Source organism: Melanerpes formicivorus, unplaced genomic scaffold, assembly GCF_026170545.1.
Source record: "Melanerpes formicivorus ecotype bairdi unplaced genomic scaffold, bMelFor1.0.p_v2 SCAF_121, whole genome shotgun sequence".
In the NCBI taxonomy this organism is placed as follows: Eukaryota; Metazoa; Chordata; class Aves; order Piciformes; family Picidae; genus Melanerpes; species Melanerpes formicivorus.
This window is the reverse complement of record NW_027142473.1, coordinates 39,454-63,375: the sequence shown is the minus strand read 5'-3', so window position 1 is coordinate 63,375 and position 23,922 is coordinate 39,454. Positions and strand designations below refer to the sequence as shown.

The window sequence follows — 23,922 nt, the reverse complement described above, 5'->3', positions numbered from 1 at the left end:
CCCTTCGCGCTCCCGCCCGCCGCCCCTCCGCGGCCCGCCCCGTTGGCCCCGCTCTCCCGCCGCGCCCCGCAGCTCGCCCGCTCCTGAGGAATAAGCGGCACGTAGAAGAGCTGCGGGAGCCGCTGCCGGCCGTCCCGTACGAGCGCTCCAAGACCCACAACGCTTCGCCCGCCTCATCGGGCACCTGACGGAGCCGCGCACCCGACGGAGCCGCGCACCCTCAGCCACAGCCACGCGGGGGTGCCGCTGACATGGAGGACGAAGGACCCCCGCGGGGCCCCGCTGCTTGTCGGGACCCGGGACCCGCGCTGACGGGGCCGTCGCGCGGCCGCGCTCCCGCCCTGCCGCTGCGCAGCCGGCGCGCGCCGCCTCCCCTCTCGTCTCGGTCGCGCGCTTCCGCCTCCTGCCTTCTTGTCTTCCCTCAGCAGCCGGCGAGTGCTCGCTCTAAGGCCTTTTTCTCCGAGGCCATGGAGAAGGAAAAAGCGTTTAAACTGTTCTTGCCGCCGTGCCTGAGCGGTGGGCAGGTGCCTGCGGTCAAACCCCAGACGGACACCCCGGCAGCGGTGGGGCTGCGTCAGGTAAATGCTGCGGCCTCCTGCCTCGCGCGATGGGGCTGTGGGGGCGGCGGGGGGGGGGGAGCGGGGAGAGAGGTGCGGGCCGGGGGGCGAGCCTCCCGGGTAGCCCGGCAAAGGCCCGCGCTGCCGTCCCGGGAGGCACACGCACCCCTGCGCGTGAAAGCGTGTGCCCTGCGCTCCTTTTTGTCTGCACACCGTTAAGGTTGGCGCTGGGGGAACATCTGAACGCGTCTTTTACAGACTTTTACTTGTTTTTTTTTCCCCTATCAAAAACAAAGAGAATAATCTCCTGGGGCTCTCGACGCGCGTTTTAGCTCTGCACCGCCGATGAGCAAGGTGCTTGACGTGGGTAATTCACAAGGGTAAATGGGAAGCGCAGCGCTGGGGGCCGCTTCACGGGCTTGGCTGTGTCGGTGCCCCCGCATGGAGCTGCGCTGCGCTGCGCCGTGCGTTGCGTGAAGGGAGCGGGAGAGGTTTTCTCGATGGCTGCTTATGAAACACCTTCAAGTCGCGGTGGTCCCAGGGGAAGTGAGTGACGCTATTTACAACGCGCATTTCTGTGGCTTTTAAAACACCTGCTAAAAATGAAATGCTTATGCTGAAACATCATCTGATCTGTTTTAGAGCTACTCTGGGGAATAAGGCAAAAAATAAATGTCAAGTATTGAAAACTTGAAAAGTAATTTGCTTAATGAGTTCTTTACCGTGAAACTGCGGGCAGCTATGAAATGGTTCATAAGTTGTTGTCATCAATAGCTCCCACTTTCATAGTTTCATTCAGGGTTGGAAGGGACCACAAGGATCATCTAGTTCCAACCCCCCTGCCATGGGCAGGGACACCCCACACTAGATCAGGCTAGACAGAGCCTCATCCAGCCTGGGCTTAAACACCCCCAGGGACGGGGCCTCGACCACCTCCCTTGACAACACATTCCAGGGTTTCACCACTCTCATGGGGAAGAACCTCCTCCTCACATCTAGCCTGAATCTCCCCACCTCCAGCTTCATTCCATTGGATCACAGTATTGTCTGTAAAGCAAACTACAAAACTCCAACAGTTAGAGAAAGGTCTCTCTGAAGTAAGAAGCAAGAGAGTTCCAAAGCCATCACAAATACCTTGGGCTTTGAAAATGAGAGGTAGTTTATTCACTGAAAATCCTATTTTCATATTAGCTGTACTTCCTTTTTTTTTTTTTTTTTTTTTTTCCCTTATTTCTTCCCCTGGGTTTTATAATCCTTTACAGATTTACCCACAAGAAACTAATTTTTTTAATCTGTGCAGGATTCTAACAAGTGCCCTGATGATGATGATGATAATTTGCCGTTTGTACTAATGAGTACACCAAACCATGGTGTAATCACCAATTCAGGTAAGGCTAAAATAAGCATTTACCTTGCACGGGCCTTAAAATTCTTCCTGTTCATGACATTTTTTATTGCTAGTTTAACAGTATCATTGCTCTAGCTGCTAAGTGCTCTAACTGCTAAATACACTTATTCTCTTTAGAAATGCAGTCATCAAAATTTCTTCATATTTCAGATGCGATTTCACAGCAAGGAAAACTTCCCTCTGAGGCAGATGAAGAGGTCAGCTAACTGTAAACTGCTCATCTAATTTCTGCTGTTGTCTTTTTTTTCCCAAAGCAGTGCTTAAAGCACTGTTCAGTAGATACATTGGGGCTAAAGGAAGTGGTCAAAGGGGGAATAACAATTTTCTGTCTCCTGTTTCAGGCTGAATCGCTTTGTGATTCGCTGAATATGACTGGGGATAAATGGTTAAATATGAAGGTATTTTGATTTATTTATGTTAAAATATGTTTTTAAGTGTCTGGGGAGATGAGAATTTTTAATCAGAATAAAATTCAGGCTCTGAAATTACTTTGTGAGACTGGTTCTGAATGGTCTGTTGCAAGGCAGAAGAATCTGAGGCACAGGATTTGGAAAACTGAAGTAGATTATCCCAATCGCCTTGTCTGGTTCTATTTTATCTATCAACCAATGGATTTGGTGGGGGGCTGGCCTCCATATTTGCATTCTTCCAGCATCTTCATCGACATTGTTCTGCTTTAGTAGAACTATTTTGTTAATTTTGTGTGTGTTCTAAGAGCTCAGGATTGTTTTTTCCTTCCTGCTTTGTGTAGGAGTGGAGTGAAAAACACACAGTGGATAGCCTTGGGCAGGACCTCTGAAGCTGCTTTTAGTTAGCTCATCAGTATCAGAGAGAATAATAGGAGGGAAATGGTATAAAGAACCTAACAGGGGAAAGCTTGGCTCCACTGGTAGTTATTGCAAAATCTGCATCAACTTACAGGAGAGTGCTGTTATCCATAGCTTGAAAACTCTTCAGTGATGTCAGTGGGGTATTTTTCACTCGTGTTTGTGTCTCTTAATTGTTGTGTAATGTCTATTGATACATACACAGTGGATGCACAGAGGCTTAAACTTTGGTTCCTGATTTTCTATAAGCCTGTGTCCACCATTTGTGGAAACGAATTCACACTTGTGATATTTCTAAGAGAGAAATATGTATCCAAGCAGTTATTAATTAAATATCATTTGAGGTGAAATTGTGGAACCTTTTTTTCAATAGAATGTAGAAACAGCGAATGAATTGTATTCAAAACTCTACAAAGAGGCTGAGAAGATCAAGTGGTGGAAACTAAGTGTAGAATCAGAATTAAAGCAGAAAGAAAGGAAGCTACAAGCAAATAGGAAGACTATCGAAGAGCAGCGTAAAGCCATCCAAGAACTGCAGGCCAGTATCCAACAATGCACACTGAATATGTAAAATAAAGAGAAAGTTCTTCCTCACTTAGCATTATTCATACGATTAAATATGAAGGAATGCTGCAGAGTTGACATTTTCCACATGACGACTGCAAAGAAGTCATTTTGGTTGTTAAATAGGTTTTTAACAACACAAATTGGATGTTTGTGTTATTTGCACAGGTGTCATATTGTGGTGGGTATTCATTTCATCCCCCTGGGATGTAAACTGTGGGCATGCACATTTGTGTTCAGCACATGCAGGATGCACTGCATTGTGCTTTCTCCCTGTTTCTTGTCACTGATAGACAGCTTTGACCCAGAAATACAGATCTTAAACAATGTGTTGGGTTTTTTTTGTGGTTTGCTTGCACTGGCTTTGGTAACCTCAGACATCTTTCGTGGTTTGACTTTTGACTTGACAAAATGGTGATTCTGAGAAGGGCTAAACACCTACAGTGTGTGATAGTAGCTACCAATTATAGAGCTGTAAGTGTTGGTTGCCGGTAAAGTACTGTTTATGATGATGTCTTTCATACAAACAGCAAGAAGAGATGTCTGAGTGTGTAATCTCAGATAAAATGTTTTGGTTTTTTTCGTGTCTGATGCATAAAACGATCATGTCAGATTTGATAAACCAGAGTGTTTTTCTAATGCATTTTTCAGTAACAATATGGTTTTGCCTTTGTTCCCCACAAAATCAGCTTGACAACCAAAAACTAAGTCTCAAACTGGAAGATGAGATAGGTGAAAAGAAAGATCTCTTAAAAGAGTAAGTAACACAGTAAAACAAATTGTTGTGAGAACCGTTAGTTTTTGTTTAATTGTAAAGGTGATCAGGATATTTACATTGTTACTACTTAGGTATGCAAAGTACCACTCATTGCTGTGATCTTTTATTGTGGTTTTTTCCCCCACCTTCTAGAAACAGCGCTTCCAGGCATCTGTGTGATCTGCTCAAGGAAACCTGTACACAATTCACAGAGAAGTCCACCAAATGTAAATGCTATTTACACTTTGCTTTCTGAAAGTAAATGTACTTAATGTCCTTCTCTGAATTCATGAAGGTAAAAAGCTGCTTTGCTGTTCAAATATCTGCTTGAGATGTGCTGCGTGTGGTTCTGCATCAGCACAAAAGCAGAAGTGATGCTGTAGATGTCACACAAGTATGTTTTAGAATATTGAGTGTAGAAAACCTCTGGATGTAGCATGACTGTTCGTTCGCTAAAAGTTCACGAGCCCGGGAGCTATTTAGGTACCTAAGCACTGATATAGGTTGAAGGCAGCATGAGCTACCCTGATTAGTCACTAGCAGCCACTCCAGAGAAGTGCAGGTCTCCTCAAGTCTTATCTGTCCCATCCAGATGCCTTGAATATAGAGTAGAATAGACCAGACCAGGTTGGAAGAGACCTTCAAGATCATCATGTCCAACCTATCATCCACCACCTAATCAACTCAACCATGCAATCAAACACCCTATCTCCTCCTGAGCATCTCCAATGGTGGTGACTCCATCACCTTCCTGGGCAGCCCATTCCAATGGGCAATCACTCTGTGTAGAACTTCTTCCTAACCTCCAGCCTAAACCTCCCCTGGTGCAGCTTGAGACTGTATCCTCTTGTTCTGGTGCTGGTTGCCTGGGAGAAGAGACTAACCTCTGCCTGTCCACAACCTCCCATCAGGTAGTTGTAGAGAGCAATAAGGTCACCCCTGAGTCTCCTCTTCTCCAGGCTAAGCAACCCCAGCTCCCTCAGCCTCTCCTCACAGGGCTTGTTCCAAACCCCTCACCAACTGCGTTGCCCTTCTCTGGACACATTCCAGCAAGTCAACCTGTCCAAGCCATGGGCTGATAGCTTGGCCAGGAGTTTGCTGTGGGGGGCAGTGTCAAAGGCCTTGCTGAAGTCCAGGTAGAACACATCCACAGGCCTCCCCACATCCACCAGGTGGGTCACCTGATTGTAGAAGGATTAGTCAGGTTGGTCAGGCAGGACCTGCCCTTCCTGAATCCATGCTGGCTGGGCCTGAGCCCTTGGCCATCCTGTAAGTGCTGTGTGATTGCACTCAGGATGACCTGTTCCATAATCTTGCCTGGCACTGAGGTCAGGCGGACAGGCCTGGAATTCCCTGGCTCATCCAACTAGCCCTGCTTGTGGATGGGCATGTTGGCCCTGAGGCCATGGTAGTGTTTAGGCAGTAGAAGCTACCGGGGTTACCTTTTCCATCTGGTCTGAGCAAATTGCTGGAGTTGGTGTTACCCTGTTTAAAGTAGTCACAGATTTGTGGGGGGAAAAAGGTCCAAACCAAAGGCACTGAGTAACAAATGTTCTTCTAAGCCAGGACAGCTGGATTAATTCCAAAAAATTACATTCTTGAGGTTTTAAAAGACATTCTCGACTTGGGATTTTTTTCCTATATGAAATTCAGAATTCTTGTTATAATCTTTCAGTTTTACTGACTCAATCCTGGATAATTCAGAAGTGTCAGTTTCTTTTTACCCTTCCCTGTGCTGTGTAAGCATAATGGCTTGGACAGCTTACCTTGTTTTTCAAGAGGAAAATGTTATGACACATTCTTCCTTGACAGATGAGCATGAAAGGGATGAAACAAAACGACTCTATGCGGACCTTAATAACAATGTTGAGGTAAGTGATGGAGCTGGTGAAAAGCATTTGTGCAAAGAACAGTCTCTGATAAAATGGTTAGTGCTGTCATGTGATGCAGGAATAAGCCTTCTGTTCCTTTTCAAGAATCATTTTTTGTATTATATAGAGAATGTAGCTTGGATAAAATGCAACAGTGTTTGGGATGTAGATCCATATGATCTGTGTGATCTGTGTAGTGTTCGTGACTACTATAACTTTTTTCCTTGTGTGCTCTTATTTCACCGATTTGGTGGTGACCCCAAATGACCCCAGTTGGGGAAGCACCCTCTGGAGAACATCTGGAAAGCTTCCCCTGCTAAAGCAGGGTCGCGTTTAGCAGGTTTACGCAGGGCTGTGTTCAGTCAGGTTTTGGGTATATTAGGGTTATTCCTATTGAATGCAAAGTGCAATATAAAATAAAGATGAGAAAAAAATAATTTTAGTTTTGAGTGTGACAGAATCAGAAAATTCCTTCTAGAAATGGGTGATTTTGTGTGAAATAAGCAGCATGAGCTGTGAATATTCCTTGACTTAAACAGAATTTCTGTCTGTAGGTGTGCAGTCTTGCCAAATAAATTCATTAATCCTGTTTTTGTTATTAAATATTCTGGTGTGAAAGATCAGATCTTGGTATATTTATAACAGAGAAATGTGGGGCGTTGTTGTTTAGGAGCGATGAACTTAATAAGCAGAGTACATGGTATAGCGGTTAAATACTGATTGCACATTGTGGCAGCTAACAAAAGCACAGCAGCTCGTCTCTCGTGTTAGGGATCTGCCATCACAGTCCAGTCAAAAGATTTCATCCTTGAAATTGTTTGGATCTTGAGTACAGAAATTCTTGAACTTCCAACTTGGAATATTCTAACCTTGTTAACTCAAAAGATGTGCTCTGAATCCTCCTACAAGTATGGATAAGCTTGTGATCCTGTTTGTTTATAAACCATAACCCTAGCTCTTCATGACTGGAAGTACTTCCTATTATATGAACTTTATACTGAATTTTACTTGTAGAGAATGACAAGGGCATTTCAAGAGCTTCGTGTGCAAGCAGAGAATAAGAGATTGGAAATGTCTTTCAAACGTGAGAATTCTGTTTCTTGGTTTCATGCTGCAGGCTTTTATTGCATACAGTTTCAGGCCAGAAAAATGAGAAGTGTTGGAATGGTGAACAATTCACATTGTGACAGGCTGGACCTCATGCTTCCTGCTTTAAATGCCAGGGCCCTTTTGTTTTTCTCCCAAGGCAGATTTGGGACTTGGTTTTTCCAACAGTCACTCAAAGTCTTATGTTTTGTCTGTGAGGTACACTCCAGAGATTATTACTATTTTTGTTGTTGTTGCAATTGGTTTATTTAAATGTTAATAGAGTCATGTATAGCTGCAGAACATTAAATACTTAATTTAGGCTGCCTATACATTTGTCACGTAGTATTTTTAATAAGAAATGAATATATGGAATAATGGACTGGCTCTGCAGAAAGCTGAGGCCAAAACAATTTTTGTTCTAAACATGACCTTGGCAATTACTCTTTAGGAAACAAATTGTACAGGTCTCAAATTCTAAGCAGTTTTAAATTGGAAATTGCATTTGACTTGGAATGCATTTTAGCTCATCTGTTAACTGTGGATCTTGCTGTATCTCCAAAGTAAAAGAAGCAGCAGAAAAAGTGGAGAAGTTTGAAACAGAATGCAAGCTGGAAATCAGTATGAAAGAGAAGCAGGTAAACAAGATCTTGCTGCTTCTTTAATGTTTTGAAAGTGCTTGGTTGGTTGTGACATACTTGGATTTTGGAGGGATTAATCCTGACCTTTGTTTGGTGTTATTTGTTCTCCTGTGTCATTAGGTTGCTGTATCATAAGAAGTGTCTTAGTGGCAGGATTAAAAATTGTCATGTAAACACTGAATACTTTGTTCTTTTTACATACACTTACCTTTATAAAGTGGTTTGTGCAGAACCACACAATTAGCAGAGCACTCATCATGCCTCCTAGTGAAGAAAAATATACTCCATATCTGGGAGAAAGGTTTATAATGTACATCAGGCCACCTGCTGGTAGAGAGTTTAGGAATCTGAGAATTTTTTTGTAGTGGTGATGAGATACCCATAATAGAAGAATGATTAAGTTGAAGAAATTAATTGTGAGAATAGTTTTTAGTTTGTAAAGCAGGACTCTCGGAGGCTGTGTCTTGTCTGTACATGGCAAGGTCAACAGTTGGAGGATGTGCTGGGAATGAATGTGATGTCGTAAAGAGTCAAGGAGTGTTTCCAGGACATCCATAAAAAGGAGCAAAAAAAAACCCACCTGGAGCTTCATTTGATTCAGATTGTGCTAACTTTAATGATATTCCTTTCATCTCTTGGAATTCATTTTGGCTTTGAACTGAAGAGTTTCTTGTGACGTCATTAATATTTGGCTAAAACCAATCACCTTATTTCACTTGAATGACAGCAGTTTCTGTGCTAATCATATGTGGAATACAAACGTAAACAGACCCTGTCCTTTTTCCTGGACTTCATTATAATACTGTTCTAATTTTGTTAGATTTCAGTTCTTACTGTACAGAGTGATGAAAAAGATCATATAATAAGAGATGTCAAGACTCAGCTGCAGGAATCAAAAAATAAGATTGCTGATTTAGTAGAAGAAAAAAGTAAGAGTTTTCTGTGTTACATTAAAATGTAATTGTAGAAGTACAGGAAACAGTATGGTTATCATTTTAACCTGTTACTAGGCACCAGGAGAATTTTGAGGCCTTGCAGGCCAAATTTTATTTGGCAGAGAAGCTGCTGATATGGGATCAAGATTAGTAGCATAATCTCCTTACATATGAAACCTAGGTCCTTATTTCATAACAAAGGCTTTCTCTTCAGGGTCAGGTTACACCCTGTTTTTGTTTAAACGTGGCAGCTTCATTAGGAGGGATTTTTCTTTTCAATAACCTCTAGTGTGAACATGCTCTATTACTGTAAAGGTATTATTCCTTTCCTGTAACACAAATAAATTTTATCAGGACCCTCCCCCTGTTCTCAACAGTTTTCAGTTTCTGTTGAACTTGTGTCGTAAACATGGCACAATAATGGATAAATGTGTGTTTTCTGGTTACTGGAATGATGTGTTTCAAATTATGTTACGGAAGGGTCTTTGGAGTCTTAATATTTTTTCAGCTGTCCAAAATCAGTATCCTTGTTCTGTTATTCAGCAAGGGATGTTTTGACATCTTTGCCAAATAACACCCCCAAAACAATCTTATTTGCAAACAGGCAAATGATTGATGGTGTTCAGGAGCATAACTATTTTGGAAGGGCTCTTTGTCAAGGGTGAGTCAAGTAGTGAAAGCTCTTGAAAACTATAGTGGGAAAAGAAATTGCCTGAGTTTTGCAAAATCGCCATCAGGTGCATTATGTAACTCGGTTAAGTTGAAGGAGTGTATTTCTCTGTAAAATGAAAATGCAAGCATTCTTTAACAAATATTATGCTTTTTTAATAAAAGCATGTCTCTTTTTGCTTAGGACATGAAGGAGAAATGTTAAAGGAATCCCAGATCAGTCAAGAACTCTTGAGGGAAGAACTGGAAGAAGCCAAAATCTCATTGCAAAAAAAAGAGGTACAACTGGCTTACAATTTTCCAGCATGTGGTGGTTTAGGCTGGGTGCTGGCCCGGATGCCACTGCACAGAACACACCTGGGAGGTCCCTACGGGTGGGCCCAGCCCAGAGGGTGGTCACAGGCAGGTATTCAATCCCATAATGCCCTGCTCCACTATAAAATGCCCATGCGGGGTCTCCACTTCCTCTTTCGTCCCCAGCTACAGCCTAGGTAAAATGGCATGAGCCGCCTCCCTTGGGCCTGCCCAGGCCCGAGGCTGGGTTGGGGGGGAGGAAAGAGCCCTGGGGGCGGGGTTTGGGTGTACCCCCAGGTGGGGATGGGATGCTTTTGGGCATGTTCTGGGATCTCTCTCTTTGTTACGGTGCTTGTGGTTCTCTGTAAAGCTTTCATTGGTGTTTGTTTTTGAATTGTTTTGCTATTTAAACTTTCCATCCCTTTTGCAATCCCTTTGTCTGAGTCGTTGTTTCTGCCCTGCGGTGGGGAGGGGGTTTGCCCCAACCCATTACACAGCATAAATAGATTAGATGAGTAGTTGCATAAATAATTACTGATACTTTAGATGTGAAATAATTGTAGCTGTTTATGGCAAAACATGTTTAGAAATCATATCATTTTTGAAGGTTACTCAAAAGAGCTTAGAAACCCAATTGCAGTCTGCAATGCAAGCATTAATTCAGGTCACCGGAGAAAAAGAAGCACAGGTGGAAGAATGTGAACAAACTAAGGCTATGCATGCATCAGTGATAAAGGAGTTTGAGACTTCCATTTCCAAGTTGAAAAGCTTGCTGCAGGAAGAGCAAAATAGGTACATGTCACAGTTTAAATGTAAAGAATGATCTTACAGGTAAAATACCCATGGCCCACGGCAGGGGGGTTGGAACTAGATGATCCTTGTGGTCCCCTCCAACCCTGACTGATACTATGATACCGTATCACTGAGAATAAATCATCATCTGGGAACAAAACATTAATCTCATGTCTGGGCTGGTATAGTTACTTGTTTGGGTTTTTTTTAAATCACTAATAGCTTTTTAAAACAGTCCTTCCCCTGTCTGGTTATTCAAATTGCTAGCACTGGAAGGTGGCTACGATGTTGTGTCTTTCATGATTTTCCATTAACAGCCCGCTAGATTTATGTATGCAGCATTTGTTCGCTTTTATGTCTGCTGTTCCAAAGCTGTAAAGGTGAAATACATTATATATGTTGGAGGCAGGTGTATCATCTGCCTGTTGAAAGGCAAATGTTGTTAAAATGCTGGTGGGTAGGATTTTGTCTTGCTGTCCTTTAAGTTGCAAATGCAATGCTTTGTACTATGCTTCTTTTTTTTTTAATTACCCTTTTCTGAGATTGAGGAAATCTGAAGATGAGGCAGAGCTACTTGCCACAGAGCTCAGAAATAAGTCTGCTGAACTGGGTAAGATTTGTAGAAAGAAAGAAAATGAGCTAACTATTAAACATGTTTTCTGCTATTTCCTGAGAATGGATTGTCCCAATGGCTCAGAGGAATGATTTTATAGCACCCTGTAACTGTCAGGAGTGCTTACAATCATTTTCACTTCTCTGACTCCCTTTTCTCTTGGAGTCATTGTAGCTGGCAACAATTGCATGACTTTGCTGTACAGACTGTGCATGCATGGGTCCTCCTAGAAGTAATTTTCATTTCTCTGCTGTCTTTCAGTTAGGACTGACAGCACTGCAGACCTGAGCAGTACATTCCAGGAATGACTTCTGTGTCTTGTAACAGAGACAGAGCGCTTGAATTAAGATTTTCTGCAGACCACTCTCCCCATGCTGGATGTAGAATCACACTGAGAGTGGTTAGATTTAAATATTGGTTTGGTAGCCTAGATAGGTAGTGTCTAGATAGGCACTAGCCCCCCATGTAATAATCTGTCTTGAGCACTGTTTACCCAGTGTGCTGCATGTGTCTCTAATCCTAACACAATAGATGAGTAGTAGGTCATTTGGTGTCACAGTCCCGTATCACAGTATCACCAAGGTTGGAAGAGACCTCAAAGCTCATCAAGTCCAAGCTGTCACCACAGACCTCATGACTAAACCATGGCACCAAGTGCCACATCCAGTCCCCTCTTGAACACCTCCAGGGATGGGGACTCCACCACCTCCCTGGGCAGCACATTCCAATGGCTAACAACTCTCTCGGTGAAGAACTTTCTCCTCACCGCCAGCCTAAACTTCCCCTGGCGCAACCTGAGACTGTGTCCTTTTGTTCTGGTGCTGGTTGCTTGAGAGAAGAGACCAACTCCCTCCTGGCTAAAACCTCCCTTCAGGTAGTTGGTAGAGAGCAATGAGGTCCTTGTAAGTATCGAGGACATCTGGACAAAAGTGTTCAAAAGTCAACTGCTAATGCTTGTCTGGAACAAAGGGAGATGTGACCTGTGAGAATTTCAGAGCAAATAAGAGTTTCGTGTGCAGTCCTTGCAAAAAGCACCAGAAATGGGCATGTGCAACTAGAAAACACTTGGAAGTTACCAGTGAGTGGTTCCCTTTTACAGCATCTCCATGTGAATATCTTGAGCAGGACAGGTTTTTCCTAGAAATCTGCAGATGCATCTATCCTTGGAAATGACTTGATCCTGGCAGTTCATTTCAAACCATGATTGTGGAAAACAGGCTGAATTTTAGTTTCTCTTCAGATGCACATTTGCTAATGCCTTTCTGAATGATTTAGCTGTACAGGAAGTCATCATTTGTCTTTACAATTTCTGAACTTAATCCAATGAGTTGTGAAAACTGGGCACTACAAAGGGATAAAAGCGTTATACTGCCTGCTAACTATGTAAACTTATTTCTGTTCAATTCCTTTTGCATTGCATGTGCTGTAGAAGAGATGACTCAACTAAAATGTGACAAAGAAATGCAACTTGAAGAGCTGTCAGAAACAGTGGTAAATGTTCTTTTTATTCTTCTCATGGCATTTGCTTTTCATAGGAAGACTCTTGCTTTACAAGTATCTTAAATGCCTTATATAAGCACAGTGTAATCTGTCTTAATGATGTTCATAGACTCTTTGACCTGGCTTTTAGATATCTCAGTGGTTTATTCTTTCTACTGTTTTTCTCATTTTGTTCAGCTTTTGGTTTTCCTTGTCCAGATTTCTTTCACACCTATTCAAATGCCACTTCTCTGGACATAAGGATTTGGATTTTCCATTTTTAGTTATGCCAAGTTTCCTCTTTATGAACCTTTTGGAAAAACAGGGTCGTTGGATTTTTTGTTGGCTTTTTTTTTTGTGATGAAAACTAGCTTAAACTCTCTTGGCATTTAATGCTGAGGCATTAACTTATCTTCAGTAGTAAAGACAATTCCTCCCGGGGCTAGCTTTCTTCATGAAGCTCTAAAAATGAAGGCTCATTTTGGTGTTCAAAGCTTCTGACACCACCCAGAAAGGCAAGGGAATTTGTGGAAAGGTTATCTGTGACAGAATGGAGAGATGAACAAGCAGTACCAAAGGTTTCATAGGTATTGCTCCACTGATCTGTTTGGATTATTTTGCTGTTTGTGGGTGTTAGTTATGGTGAGGTGTCCTCCCATCCTGCAGTGTTCAGTATCTAGAAAGCATTGTGTACTGTGATGATACCTGCCCCTTTTCAGAGAAAATATTGAAGAACCTGGAGAAAAGTCTTTCAAGTCATAACACCCAGTTCCATCTATTCCCATTATACTGGGTGCTCTTTTCTTACTTACAGGGAAGTTCCTGAGGCAGTTAGCTCTGGTCTTTGTGAACCTTGCCTAACTGTGACATAAGCCCATTTTTGTTACAGAAGCCTAAGCTATATGAAGAATCCTTTTAATAAAAGAGGATTTTAGTTGTGATCGTGTGTTTACAAGTATCACATGAAACTGCATCAGCTAAGATAAGACAAAATGAAACCAGGCTGGCATTGTATCACCTATGCTTGTTCCTTATAATAGCGCTCATTGAATTGTCTGAACTGACTTTCACTGATATCCTTAAACAGGGAAAAGTTGAAGGACTTCTTGTGAAGATGGCAGATCTTGAGGCTACGATAGAAAATTTGCATGAGAGAGAAAAAGAAATGAAAAATGTTCTGCAAATCAGAGAGGTCTGAATAAAGAGCGATAGTAGCATGCCGTTCTGAATGGTTAAGTTCCACATTAGCACTTGTCTAGAAGAACGGAAGACATCACTGAATGCTCCACTGAATGCACACTTTATTTTTCTTCTGCAGCAAGAAATCCATGACTTGAAAGTACAACTGGCTGCTACAGCTGAAAAGGAACAAGATCACTTACATCAGCTTGCAGCGCTAAATACAGACCTTGAAAAAGAGGCGTATGATACTTTTTCAATATGTAGGATTAGTTGAATGTTTTTGATGCTACATAATTTTGAGCCTGTGCACACTGTCTGACAGCTACTCTGTACTTGTATTTATAAATCAGATTTTCTCTGTTTCTACGTATGTAATTGTGCCATATCTCTGTGACTTGGTTGGTTAACACGAAGAGAAGGTTTGTGAATTCTTTGTTAGCCCTGCTTTGAGCTGGATATTGAGCTACAATATATTCAGCAACCATCATATCTATATAACAGTTGACTCTTCTTTTTCTTCCTGTAGCCTTTTTGCACGCTGTAATTTTGATGCAAAGCTTAAATTTGTAGATGCAGAGCTGGCCTTTTTTCAGTGTGAAGTAACATTTTGTATCACATAAATGTAACTGAAAAGGAACTTACCGAATGCATGTACTTAATTATTTTGACTATATGTTTTAAAATAGGTTAAAAAATGAAGAGTTAACAGTGCATATCAGTCAGCTTTTATTAGAAAAGGAACAAATAGCACAAGAGAAAAGTGATATGGCTACAGAACTCGAGAAACTGCAAGAAAGCAATGAGGCAAGTTGTCAACATAGCTGTTTTTAAAGGGCAGTATTCAATTTGACATAAAAATCCGCCAGTAAACTGCAACATGGCGTGGTTCTGTGGAGCATCTGAAGTGTTTTATGTGTTTAAAACAAAAAGAAAGTGCAGTTTACTCTTATGAATAAGGCACATCAAGAAAATGCTTAGGAAGTCTTGCCTGCATCAGGAACAGTGTGGCCAGCAGGAGCAGGGAGGTCATTCTGCCCCTGTACACTGCACTGGTTAGGCCGCACCTCGAGTCCTGTGTCCAGTTCTGGGCCCCTCAGTTTAGGAAGGAGGTTGACTTGCTGGAAGGTGTCCAGAGAAGGGCATCGAAGTTGGTGAGGAGTTTGGAACACAAGCCCTATGAGGAAATACTGAGGGAGCTGGGATTGCTTATCTTGGAGAAGAGGAGACTCAGGGATGACCTTATCACTCCCTACAACTACCTGAAGGGAGGTTGTAGACAGGTGGATGTTGGTCTCTTCTCCCAGGCAGCCAGCACCAGAACATGAGGACACAGTCTCAGGCTGTGCCAGGGGAGATTTAGGTTGGACGTTAGGAAGAAGTTCTATACAGAGAGAGTGATTGCCCATTGGAATGGGCTGCCTGGGGAGCTGGTGGAGTCGCTGTCATTGGAGGTTTTCAAGAGGAGACTTGATGGGGTGCTTGGTGCCATGGTTTAGTTGGTTTATTTGATTAGGTGGTGTTGGATGATAGGTTGGACGCTATGATCTTGAATGTCTCTTCCAATCTGGTTTGTTCTATGTAATTCTATGTATTGTAAAACTTTTAGCATGTCACTTTGAATTGTATACATTTTACTTCCATGGGTCTTTATTTAGGATAATAGAAAAAAAGAAGAATACACAAAACAGTTAGTTGAAAATCTGGAAGAAGCAAATGGCCAGCTAAGGCAAGTAAACACAAATATTTATGTACAGTACTATTGAAGGAAGCAAATTAGATTTCTGCACAGTTAAGTCTAAATATGTTCATTTGCTGCTGTGAATTTTAGGTTACACAGCTAACCAGAAACTATTTAGCATTGTTCTTGGCCATGTAGAAGTTTCTACAAATGAGTGATGGTTGCTACATGGTTTCTGATTGCTACTGGAACAATTTTTGCCCTAGCTTCATATTACATCCAGAGAAAGTATCTTGTTCTGCATTACCATCTTAGGTGTGAAGGAAATGAGAAGTTAGGGATTAAATGTAAAAATGTGAAATTGGTTAAATGTTGCTCTGTGAAGTCTCTGCACCACCATCCCAACTGGCAGCCTCCCATGTTTCATAGGTACATTATATTACAGATTACAATATCTTTATTCAGATAAGGGAAGATTTTTCCATGCTTACAAAAGATCTCTCCAGGTCAGACATGAACACACCAGTCACCTCACATCATTTTAGGAACATTTTCATTGAACAGCTTGTGCAGTTCTCACCAATATTAGCAGCTTTTTGAAGAAAATTAAGCATGGGTTTATTTAGCAGTAGTGAAGTTAAAGTTACTAAGTAAAAATGTACTAATGCTTGTTAATTTTGCATTTAGAAATGAACTGCAATCTTTGAAGGAGAAGATGGCAAAGAAGAGTGAAGAAACTAAAAGTAAACTGGATGAAAGAGAAAAAAATGTATGCCATCATTGTCTGCTTTATCATGAAAATTTCTAATATAACCTGTAGGACAAAACCTAATGGAAACTTACTTTCCTGCAAAACTGTGTGTAGGGATGTAATCTGCAACAGAGGCCTTCTTTCAGCGCTGCTCCCAATTGAGTCAGCATGTCTACACATGCTGAGCCCTCTCATTTTAAAAGGCAAGGACTTTCATGGGGATGTTTTTAAATGGAGGCTTTAAAATTCCAGACTTGTTAGATTTCAAGTAAACAGATATCCCTTTTATTTATTGGGTTTTTTTTAGTTCATTACCCATTTAGCCATAGATAGGGGATGAATCGGCCTGGATTAGCTTTCAATAAGAGCTTTAGTTTAAATATGTTCAAATATTTCTACTTTCTTCTGTACTTTCAAAACCCACCTGTTGCACTGACATTGTCTTGAATTTCAAACTTGTATTGTAAAAGTCAAAGACTTAGAATTATCATTCCAGGCAAAGAATATTGCAGATGAGATTTTAAGAAAGAAAAAGCAGCTGAAGATTCTAGAAAACAGAGCATGAGAATTCCTTTTTTTCCATGGACTGTAGAGATCTATTATTTTTTAAATTGCAAAGTTAGTTTTTTATTCTTCTTCTAAACTCCATGACCAGTGGGGAACTGGTTCACTGCTGTTAGTGTTGGTGATGCTGCAAAGCTCTTGCAGTACTTTATGGTTCAAACTCTGATTTGTGTAACCCATTAGCCTAAGTCCCATCGAAATGAATCAGACTTGCTCAGATGTTTTTTAAGAGCATTAAGTCAATGACACTGAGTAATTTTTTAGGAGTTTATTAATGTTTGAAATATTTCTTTCAGTCCAAGAACTTAAAGAAACAGGTGGAAAGTAAAACCAAATGCATTGAAGAGTTGCAACAGGAGGTATGTACAGTTTTTTAAAATCACAAATACATAAACCGTGGTATTCTGGGGTAAGTTACTTCAACAGCTTTTTCGTGCTGTACAGACAAATAAATGTAAATTACCTAAGTAATATATGGCATTTCCTTTCTTACCCTAACTGAGGAAACTAAGGAGTCACCTTTGGAGTTGCTTCATTTCTAACTTACCCTTACTTGGGAAAAATGCAATTACAGATATATCTTCAATGAACTTCTGCTCTTTTCATTTAGCACATGCCGTCATGGATAGACTTGTGATAATGACCTATTTCAGGTGCCAGGAGTGGAGGAGAGTTGTGCATTAGGACATATTGTTAATAACTGTACTGTAAAAATATCTAACTTGTGTTTTGTGGCAAAACATCTGCACTTTGTCAGCAACATCTTAGTTTTTCTTCCCATTCTTCCCATTGCCTCCTCTTTCATTATTCTCTGCTGTTGCTAGTGAGGAGTCTTTCATAAGGTTGAGAAGTAACGCTATTAAAGTCAGTAGTTGAGCCCTCTTATGTTTGGAGACTTGATCTTGAATCTGAACTGCACAACAGAGAGAGTAACTTGCTTGTTGAGAGCTGGAGTTTTGAAGATTCTGACCTACTCAATGCAGTTAAATCATTACATAATGACACAGTCTCAAGCTGCACCAGGGGAGGTTTAGCCTCGAGGTGAGGAGAATGGGCTGCCCAGGGAGGTGGTGGAGTCACCTGGAGGCGTTCAAGAGGAGATTGGATGTGGCACTTGGTGCCATGGTTTAGTCATGAGGTCTGTGTTGATAGGTTGGACTCGATCCTCGAGGTCTCTTCCAACCTTAGTTATACTGTGATACTGTGATAATTCTATTAACTAAAAGTAAAATGTTTGGCTTCCTTTATTTCAACAGAATAAGGGTTTGAGAAAGAAAATTACTGCAGAGAACAAGAAAACAAGTGTTTATGAAGGGAAAGTAGGTTTGATTAACTTTATGTACAAGAATCAAGAACAGTGTGGCCAGCAGGAGCAGGGAGGTCATTCTGCCCCTGTACACTGCACTGGTTAGGCCACACCTCGAATACTGTGTCCAGTTCTGGGCCCCTCAGTTTAGGAAGGAGGTTGACTTGCTGGAACGAGTCCAGAGAAGGGCAACAAAGTTGGTGAGGGGTTTGGAACACAGCCCTGTGAGGAGAGGCTGAGGGAGCTGGGGTTGCTCAGCCTGGAGAAGAGGAGACTCAGGGATGACCTTATCACTCTCTACAACTACCTGAAGGGAGGTTGTAGACAGGCAGATGATGGTCTCTTCTCCCAGGCAGCCAGCACCAGAACAAGAGGACACAATCTCAGGCTACGCCAGGGGAGGTTCAGGTTGGATGGTAGGAAGAAGTTCTATACAGAAAGAGTGATTGCGCTATGGAATGGGTTGCCCGGGGAGGTGGTGGAGTCGCCGTCATTGGAGGTGTTCAGGAGGAGACTTGATGGGGTGCTTGGTGCCATGGGTTAGCTGTTTGGGTGGGTTGGATTGGTTGCTGGGTTGGACACGATGATCTTGAAGGTCTCTTCCAACCTGGTTTGGTTTATTCTATTCTAATAAAGGTTTATTCTATTCTAATGAGGGTAAAGCACAAAGACAGAATCCAGTTTGAAGTCCCAAGTGGCAAGGAGGGGGTAGCCTCTTGGTGGCAAGTGACAAGACTAGAGGAAATTGTTTCAAGCTGCACAAGGGGTGGTTCAGGTTGGATGCTAGGAAATACTTCTCAGAGAGGGTTATCAAACTTGCCTCAGGCCGAAGTTTAATGAACTTTAAATAGGAAATAGTTCAATTATATATCTGGAGTATAGCAGAGTGATTCTGCTCAAAAAGAAGAGGTTAAAAAAATTAAACCATTGGCGTATTTGTTCCTGAACAAATTACATCTACAATTCTACATTCTCCAAAGGTGAATAAATTACAGCTAGAGATGGAAAATATGAGCAAGCAACATAAAGAAACAGTTGACACCTATCTTAAAGACATTGAAACAAAAAATGAAAATGAAAATAAGCTTCTGGAAGAGGTGAGTGTTGTTAATTTTTCCTGCAGCTTTTCATTTTATGTTTTTTTTCATCTATGTTATTTTTATGAAGCTGCAATGGCCAGAGTTCTTGCTCTTCCATAGTAGCCTTAAATGTAACTTCTTGTGTGTGCATGTGAGCAAAGCTTCAGTATGCTGAATCCTTAGGTTTATTTATTTGTATATGTCCTTAAGAACCCAGTTAATATGTTTGGGTTTTTTTTTATCAAGATATTAGTCACAGAAATTCACCTCTTGGTATAAACACAGTGTAAGTAAATTAGACTGTATTTTCTTTTCCACATCTGTATTTTTGTGCCCATACCTTTTAAATTCCAACATCAAAAAATGTTAGGGCACAGTGGTTGAAATGGCCTTGTGGTTTGAAATTACATTTCTCTGCTATGGAAGAATGGGTCTACTCTTAATCTAGGTTTATTTGCCTATTTTAACAACATGCATAAAAGATGTAGGATTCAAAGGCATCTTAAAAGCAAGGAAAGACTACACTAGATGAGATTACATACATTGCACCCCCAGGGTTAAAAAGAAAGGAAACAAAGATATTTTTTTTAAGCATTCTTAATTGTTCATGAATTAAACAAAACTTGTTGCTAACAGGTAGAAAAGATGAGGCTGCTTGCTGATGAGGCAACAATAGCACAAAGAGAAACTGATCTCCGATGTCAACACAAGATAACCGAAATGCTGGCACTGATGGAAAAACACAAGGTAAGAGATTTCCCTGTTGTTCGTAATGTGTGACATCAGGTTAACTGTGGCTTCTTTTGGGGACATAGTCTCAAGCTTCATCAGGGGAGGTTTAGACTTGAGGTGAGGAGAAAATTCTTCACCGAGCGAGTTGTTCGTCGTTGGAATGTGCTGCCCAGGGAGGTGGTGGAGTCACCGTCCCTGGAGGTGTTCAAGAGGGGATTGGATGTAGCACTTGGTGCCATGGTCTAGTCATGGTTCTGTGTTGATAGGTTGGACTCGATGATCCTTGAAGTCTCTTCCAACCTTGGCTATACTGTGAATATTGTGAAAGTAAAAAACTTTCAAACCCAGAGTATTACAAATTACAAAACGAAACTTCAGAATAAAGTTTCTGCTAAAGCATCAATGTTTGTTGGTAATTCATTCTGAATCTTAAGAAAAGCCCTATTTGAAAATATGAGTAGTAGATGTGTAATTGTAGCATTTAGTCAAATGGTTTGAGTTTGTTCATCTTTATTTTGTTTAAAACAGCATGAATATGATAAAATGGTTGAAGAACAAGATGCAGAGCTAAAACTTTATAAAATAAAAGAGCAAGAGCATTTATCATCAAAAAGATCACTGGTAAGGCACACAATTAAATTGAAGGCTGTTCTTAAAGTGTAATATAAATGTCAGACTGCTTTCTATTAAACACTTGGGAGAGGTTGTCTGCTTTAGTGCAACTGAACAGTAAAGATCAACCCACTAATTTCTGCTTACTGTTATTTTCTTATAGCTTCTATGATGTGCATTAAAACCCCAAGATGTTTCTAAAAATAAATTGGAGCAGCTGTGCTGTTCTGTCTTTTCCTGAGTTATGTCACGTTCTAACCTCACTGTCTGAATAACAAACTTTTGTCTGAAATAGTTGGATTCCACCCACTACCTTCCTGTTCATACAGGCCTTTAAAGTTCTTACCTTGAACAGTTCTGGTCAAGTACCTGGTTCTTGTTAGTACTTCAGCTTTTTTTAGAACAAACTGAAGCAAAAGTTCGAGTCTAGATTTGCATTACTGTTTTATTGCCCTTTTGTGTTTTGGCTGTTTTTTCTCTCCTGTCTGGGAAACTTTGAGGATTGTTCTAAGAGCCAACATCCCCTTAAGACTTTCACAAAAGTGTTTCTACTGCATCCACTTCAACTGCAGTATTTGACTGAGAATTCCCTTCATAGAGCTTTTATTCAGTTCAATTTTTTGAAGTACAAGGAAATGTGACTCAAGGCCGCATCTGTTTTGTGTTTGTTTTGGTTCTTTTTCGTTTGGTAACTGCTTCTTGGACCATCTGTTGTTCTAGAGATTGAATCCTTCTAGAAATGAATTATAGATACCTCTTAGCATGCCGACTTTGTCTGTTAGCTGTATTGAACTAATGGAAGTCTGTTTTGTTTACAATGCGTATTAATTACTGTAAGTAACTTCCTAATTACTGTTATTAATTATGGTTTGCTTCTTTCCAGCTTAAGCACAATTAACCCTATCTGTTATCTAATTGGGTTTAGGAAACTGAGCTGTCACGTTTGAAAAGTCAACTGTCAGCCCTTAAGGAACAACTTAAAGCAGAAATTGAAGAAAAGGTTGGGTGTTTTTTTTTGTTTGTTTGTTTGGGTTTTTATTAAATTTAGCAGTATGGGTGACATATTTGGCCTGGTCTCAGGCACTATAATGGTGATAACTGTGAAGTGGTGAAATTTGACTAAACCTGGGCTGTATATTCATTCAAGTTTTGTAAGATAGTGTGATCGTGGACTATGTCCTGTAATTCACCAAGATTCCCAACAACTGGGTTCAAATAAAATACTTCCTACCATGTAACTCTTTTTTTAGGAGAAGCTTGCTAAAGAACTTCCCCAAAATATGGTTCCTGAAAGTGAAAAAAAGCACCAGGTATTTTTAACTTAATGATGAATTGATTTTAGAACTTGGTAATATTTATGTGTGTGCAATTTAACTGAAGTTTCAGGATAAATTATGTACATTCAAGAAAAGCCATTGAAAGGCTTTTAATTTAAACCTTTTCTATTATTTTAGAAAATACAGACTTACTTTCCTGAGACTCCTAAACCTCCTTTACATCTGGACTCTGAATCTCTTAATGTAAAACGTAAAAAGACCCCAAATGGTACTCGTTTGAAATACAACATGATGGGAAAGGAAAAAATGCCTCCTTTGGTAGCTGAGGAAAATGCCTTGGGGAGTCCTTTGTTAGAGGTTTGTAACTTATAATAGTAAATACTTTTATTTTGTGACTGTATTTCTTCTCTGTTGTTCTTCCACAGCTTCCTGTTTGTTCTCTTTGATTGGCAACAAAAAAGATTTTTTTTTTGTCCTTTGGGTGTTCCATAGCACCTTCAGTGACCTGAATACTCAGTCTGTAAACTGGGTTATGAATTTGGGTTTGAATAATGTAATTACCACTGGAAATAGGATTTTAAATGCCTCTGTTTCTTCCCTAGACATATATTATAAAGACTCCTCCAAGACATCGACTGCAAAGTGAAAGCACGAATCTGCCTTCAGATCAGTGCGCAAGGAAAAAGCAAAAAGTGCTTCTACAGCTGGATGCTCAGTCAGATAGCTCCGAATGCAGTGACCTCCTGGTAAAAAACAGAGCCAGGAGTGTACTTCAGCAGTTCTTTATGCATGTTGCTCTATCTAAGAATGGATAAAAAGCACCTGGGGTTCTGCACCCAACACAGTATTTATGTATTTTTGTTTGATTGGTTCTCTCTGGAATGTATGTAAGTGTGCATCGTTTAGTAACCGGGTGACAGAGTGCCACGGTACAAAAATACATGTTAACTTCCATTAACTGTCAACATTTTACTGAATTGTTGAGGTTTCATAGTACCAAGTTTCTTTTCTTTCTTTCTTTTATTTTTTTTTAATTCTCCATAGCCTAATATTTCTAGGGGGGAAAGAAAATACATATTTTTAATATAATGTGAGGTAGTAACTTTTTAATTTTTAATTTCAGAGCATAATCTCAGAGGAAGAAATGCTTAAAAAATTGTACAAAGATTATCCTCAGGCTTCACAGGTCTATGCCACAATACCAGAAAAGGTACCTTAGCTTTCCTTTGTACCAAAACAGCTAAATAAATTGGTTATAGAAACTAACAAATGGCTTTGTTTTTTCGTCTTAGAAACCACCTGCAGCAAGTGTCAAAACTTCAGGCTCCGTACTGAAACTTTCAACCAGGAGGAAAATGCGTGAGGCTGAGTGGACTGCAGTTTCTAAAATAGACAGGAAAAGAAAAATTAAAGAAGCTGAAAAACTCTTCACTTAAAATTTACAAATGCCTAGCGCTGTAGCACTGATTATTACAACCCCAGCATTGTTCTTCTTTCAGAGCCAGTTTATATTGTTACAGTTTTTGTCATACTCAGCATGTTTAATACTACATTCAATTCCTATAGACACATACGTTCTATAGATACACAACTATACCCACCTGCAGAGCAGTTCCTGCATTTCATCTCCTGTGCTGTAGAAAGTCAGGGGAGCCATTAGCCCATTTAAAAATTTTGAAATAGTGTAACTACATAGAAAAGGAAAAAACTAATCTTTCTTCAGAAGTACTTGTTTTAAAGCAATTCAGTTTCAGTTCAAATTTACTCTTTCTTAATATGTAGTTCCCAAAAGGATTCTGTTTCATGAAGGATGCTGAGGCTGTTATGTGCTATTAGCTGATGCCATCTTGCTTTTTCATTCACTGTAAACATGAAGCTGCCTTTTCCAGATTTCAGTAGCTACTATTTCAGTCTGTTAAAGCAGTTTTGAAACTTTTAAAATGGAATTTTCAATAGAATTACTTTGTTTTAAAACGACATCACCTCTGTAAGGAATAAAATATGCACGCATGTTTTAAGATTATAAAAACAGTGCTAAGATGTCATTAAAATGTTTATCTGAAACTTAAAGTTTGGGACCAAATGTTGCTTTCTGTATTAGAATACAGATAAAAATCACCAGACAGCCTTCCTAAAGACTAACAGCTTCTGCCACGTAAGTGTAAGAATACTTTAGAGCCTCTCTACTCAGCCCTGGTGAGACCCCACCTGGAGTACTGTGTCCAGTTCTGGAGGCCCTATTACAAGA

General features: G+C 40.6%; 1 protein-coding gene across 3 annotated transcripts; it reads left to right on the top strand.

Annotated features, from left to right (window-relative positions):
* Positions 1-411: 411 nt before the first annotated feature.
* Positions 412-23,709, top strand: SYCP1 (synaptonemal complex protein 1). 3 transcript variants are annotated; one of them, XM_068167612.1, is made up of 30 exons: positions 412-578; positions 1,858-1,945; positions 2,116-2,162; positions 2,307-2,363; positions 3,166-3,330; positions 4,046-4,113; positions 4,267-4,340; positions 5,926-5,984; positions 6,999-7,068; positions 7,635-7,708; positions 8,532-8,640; positions 9,500-9,594; positions 10,217-10,401; positions 10,944-11,011; positions 12,444-12,505; positions 13,581-13,685; positions 13,812-13,915; positions 14,362-14,479; positions 15,331-15,401; positions 16,041-16,122; positions 16,965-17,027; positions 18,955-19,071; positions 19,690-19,800; positions 20,314-20,406; positions 21,323-21,397; positions 21,648-21,707; positions 21,852-22,031; positions 22,277-22,420; positions 22,798-22,884; positions 22,967-23,709. In XM_068167612.1, exons 1-30 carry the CDS (start codon positions 468-470, stop codon positions 23,108-23,110), a joined length of 2,886 nt encoding a protein of 961 aa, XP_068023713.1. In that variant the 5' UTR covers positions 412-467; the 3' UTR covers positions 23,111-23,709. The 3 variants fall into 3 exon arrangements, with proteins under 3 accessions (XP_068023713.1, XP_068023715.1, XP_068023714.1); XM_068167614.1 differs by lacking the exon at positions 10,217-10,401 and having other exon boundaries at positions 10,951-11,011; XM_068167613.1 differs by lacking the exon at positions 21,648-21,707.
* The last annotated feature ends 213 nt before the right edge of the window (positions 23,710-23,922 follow it).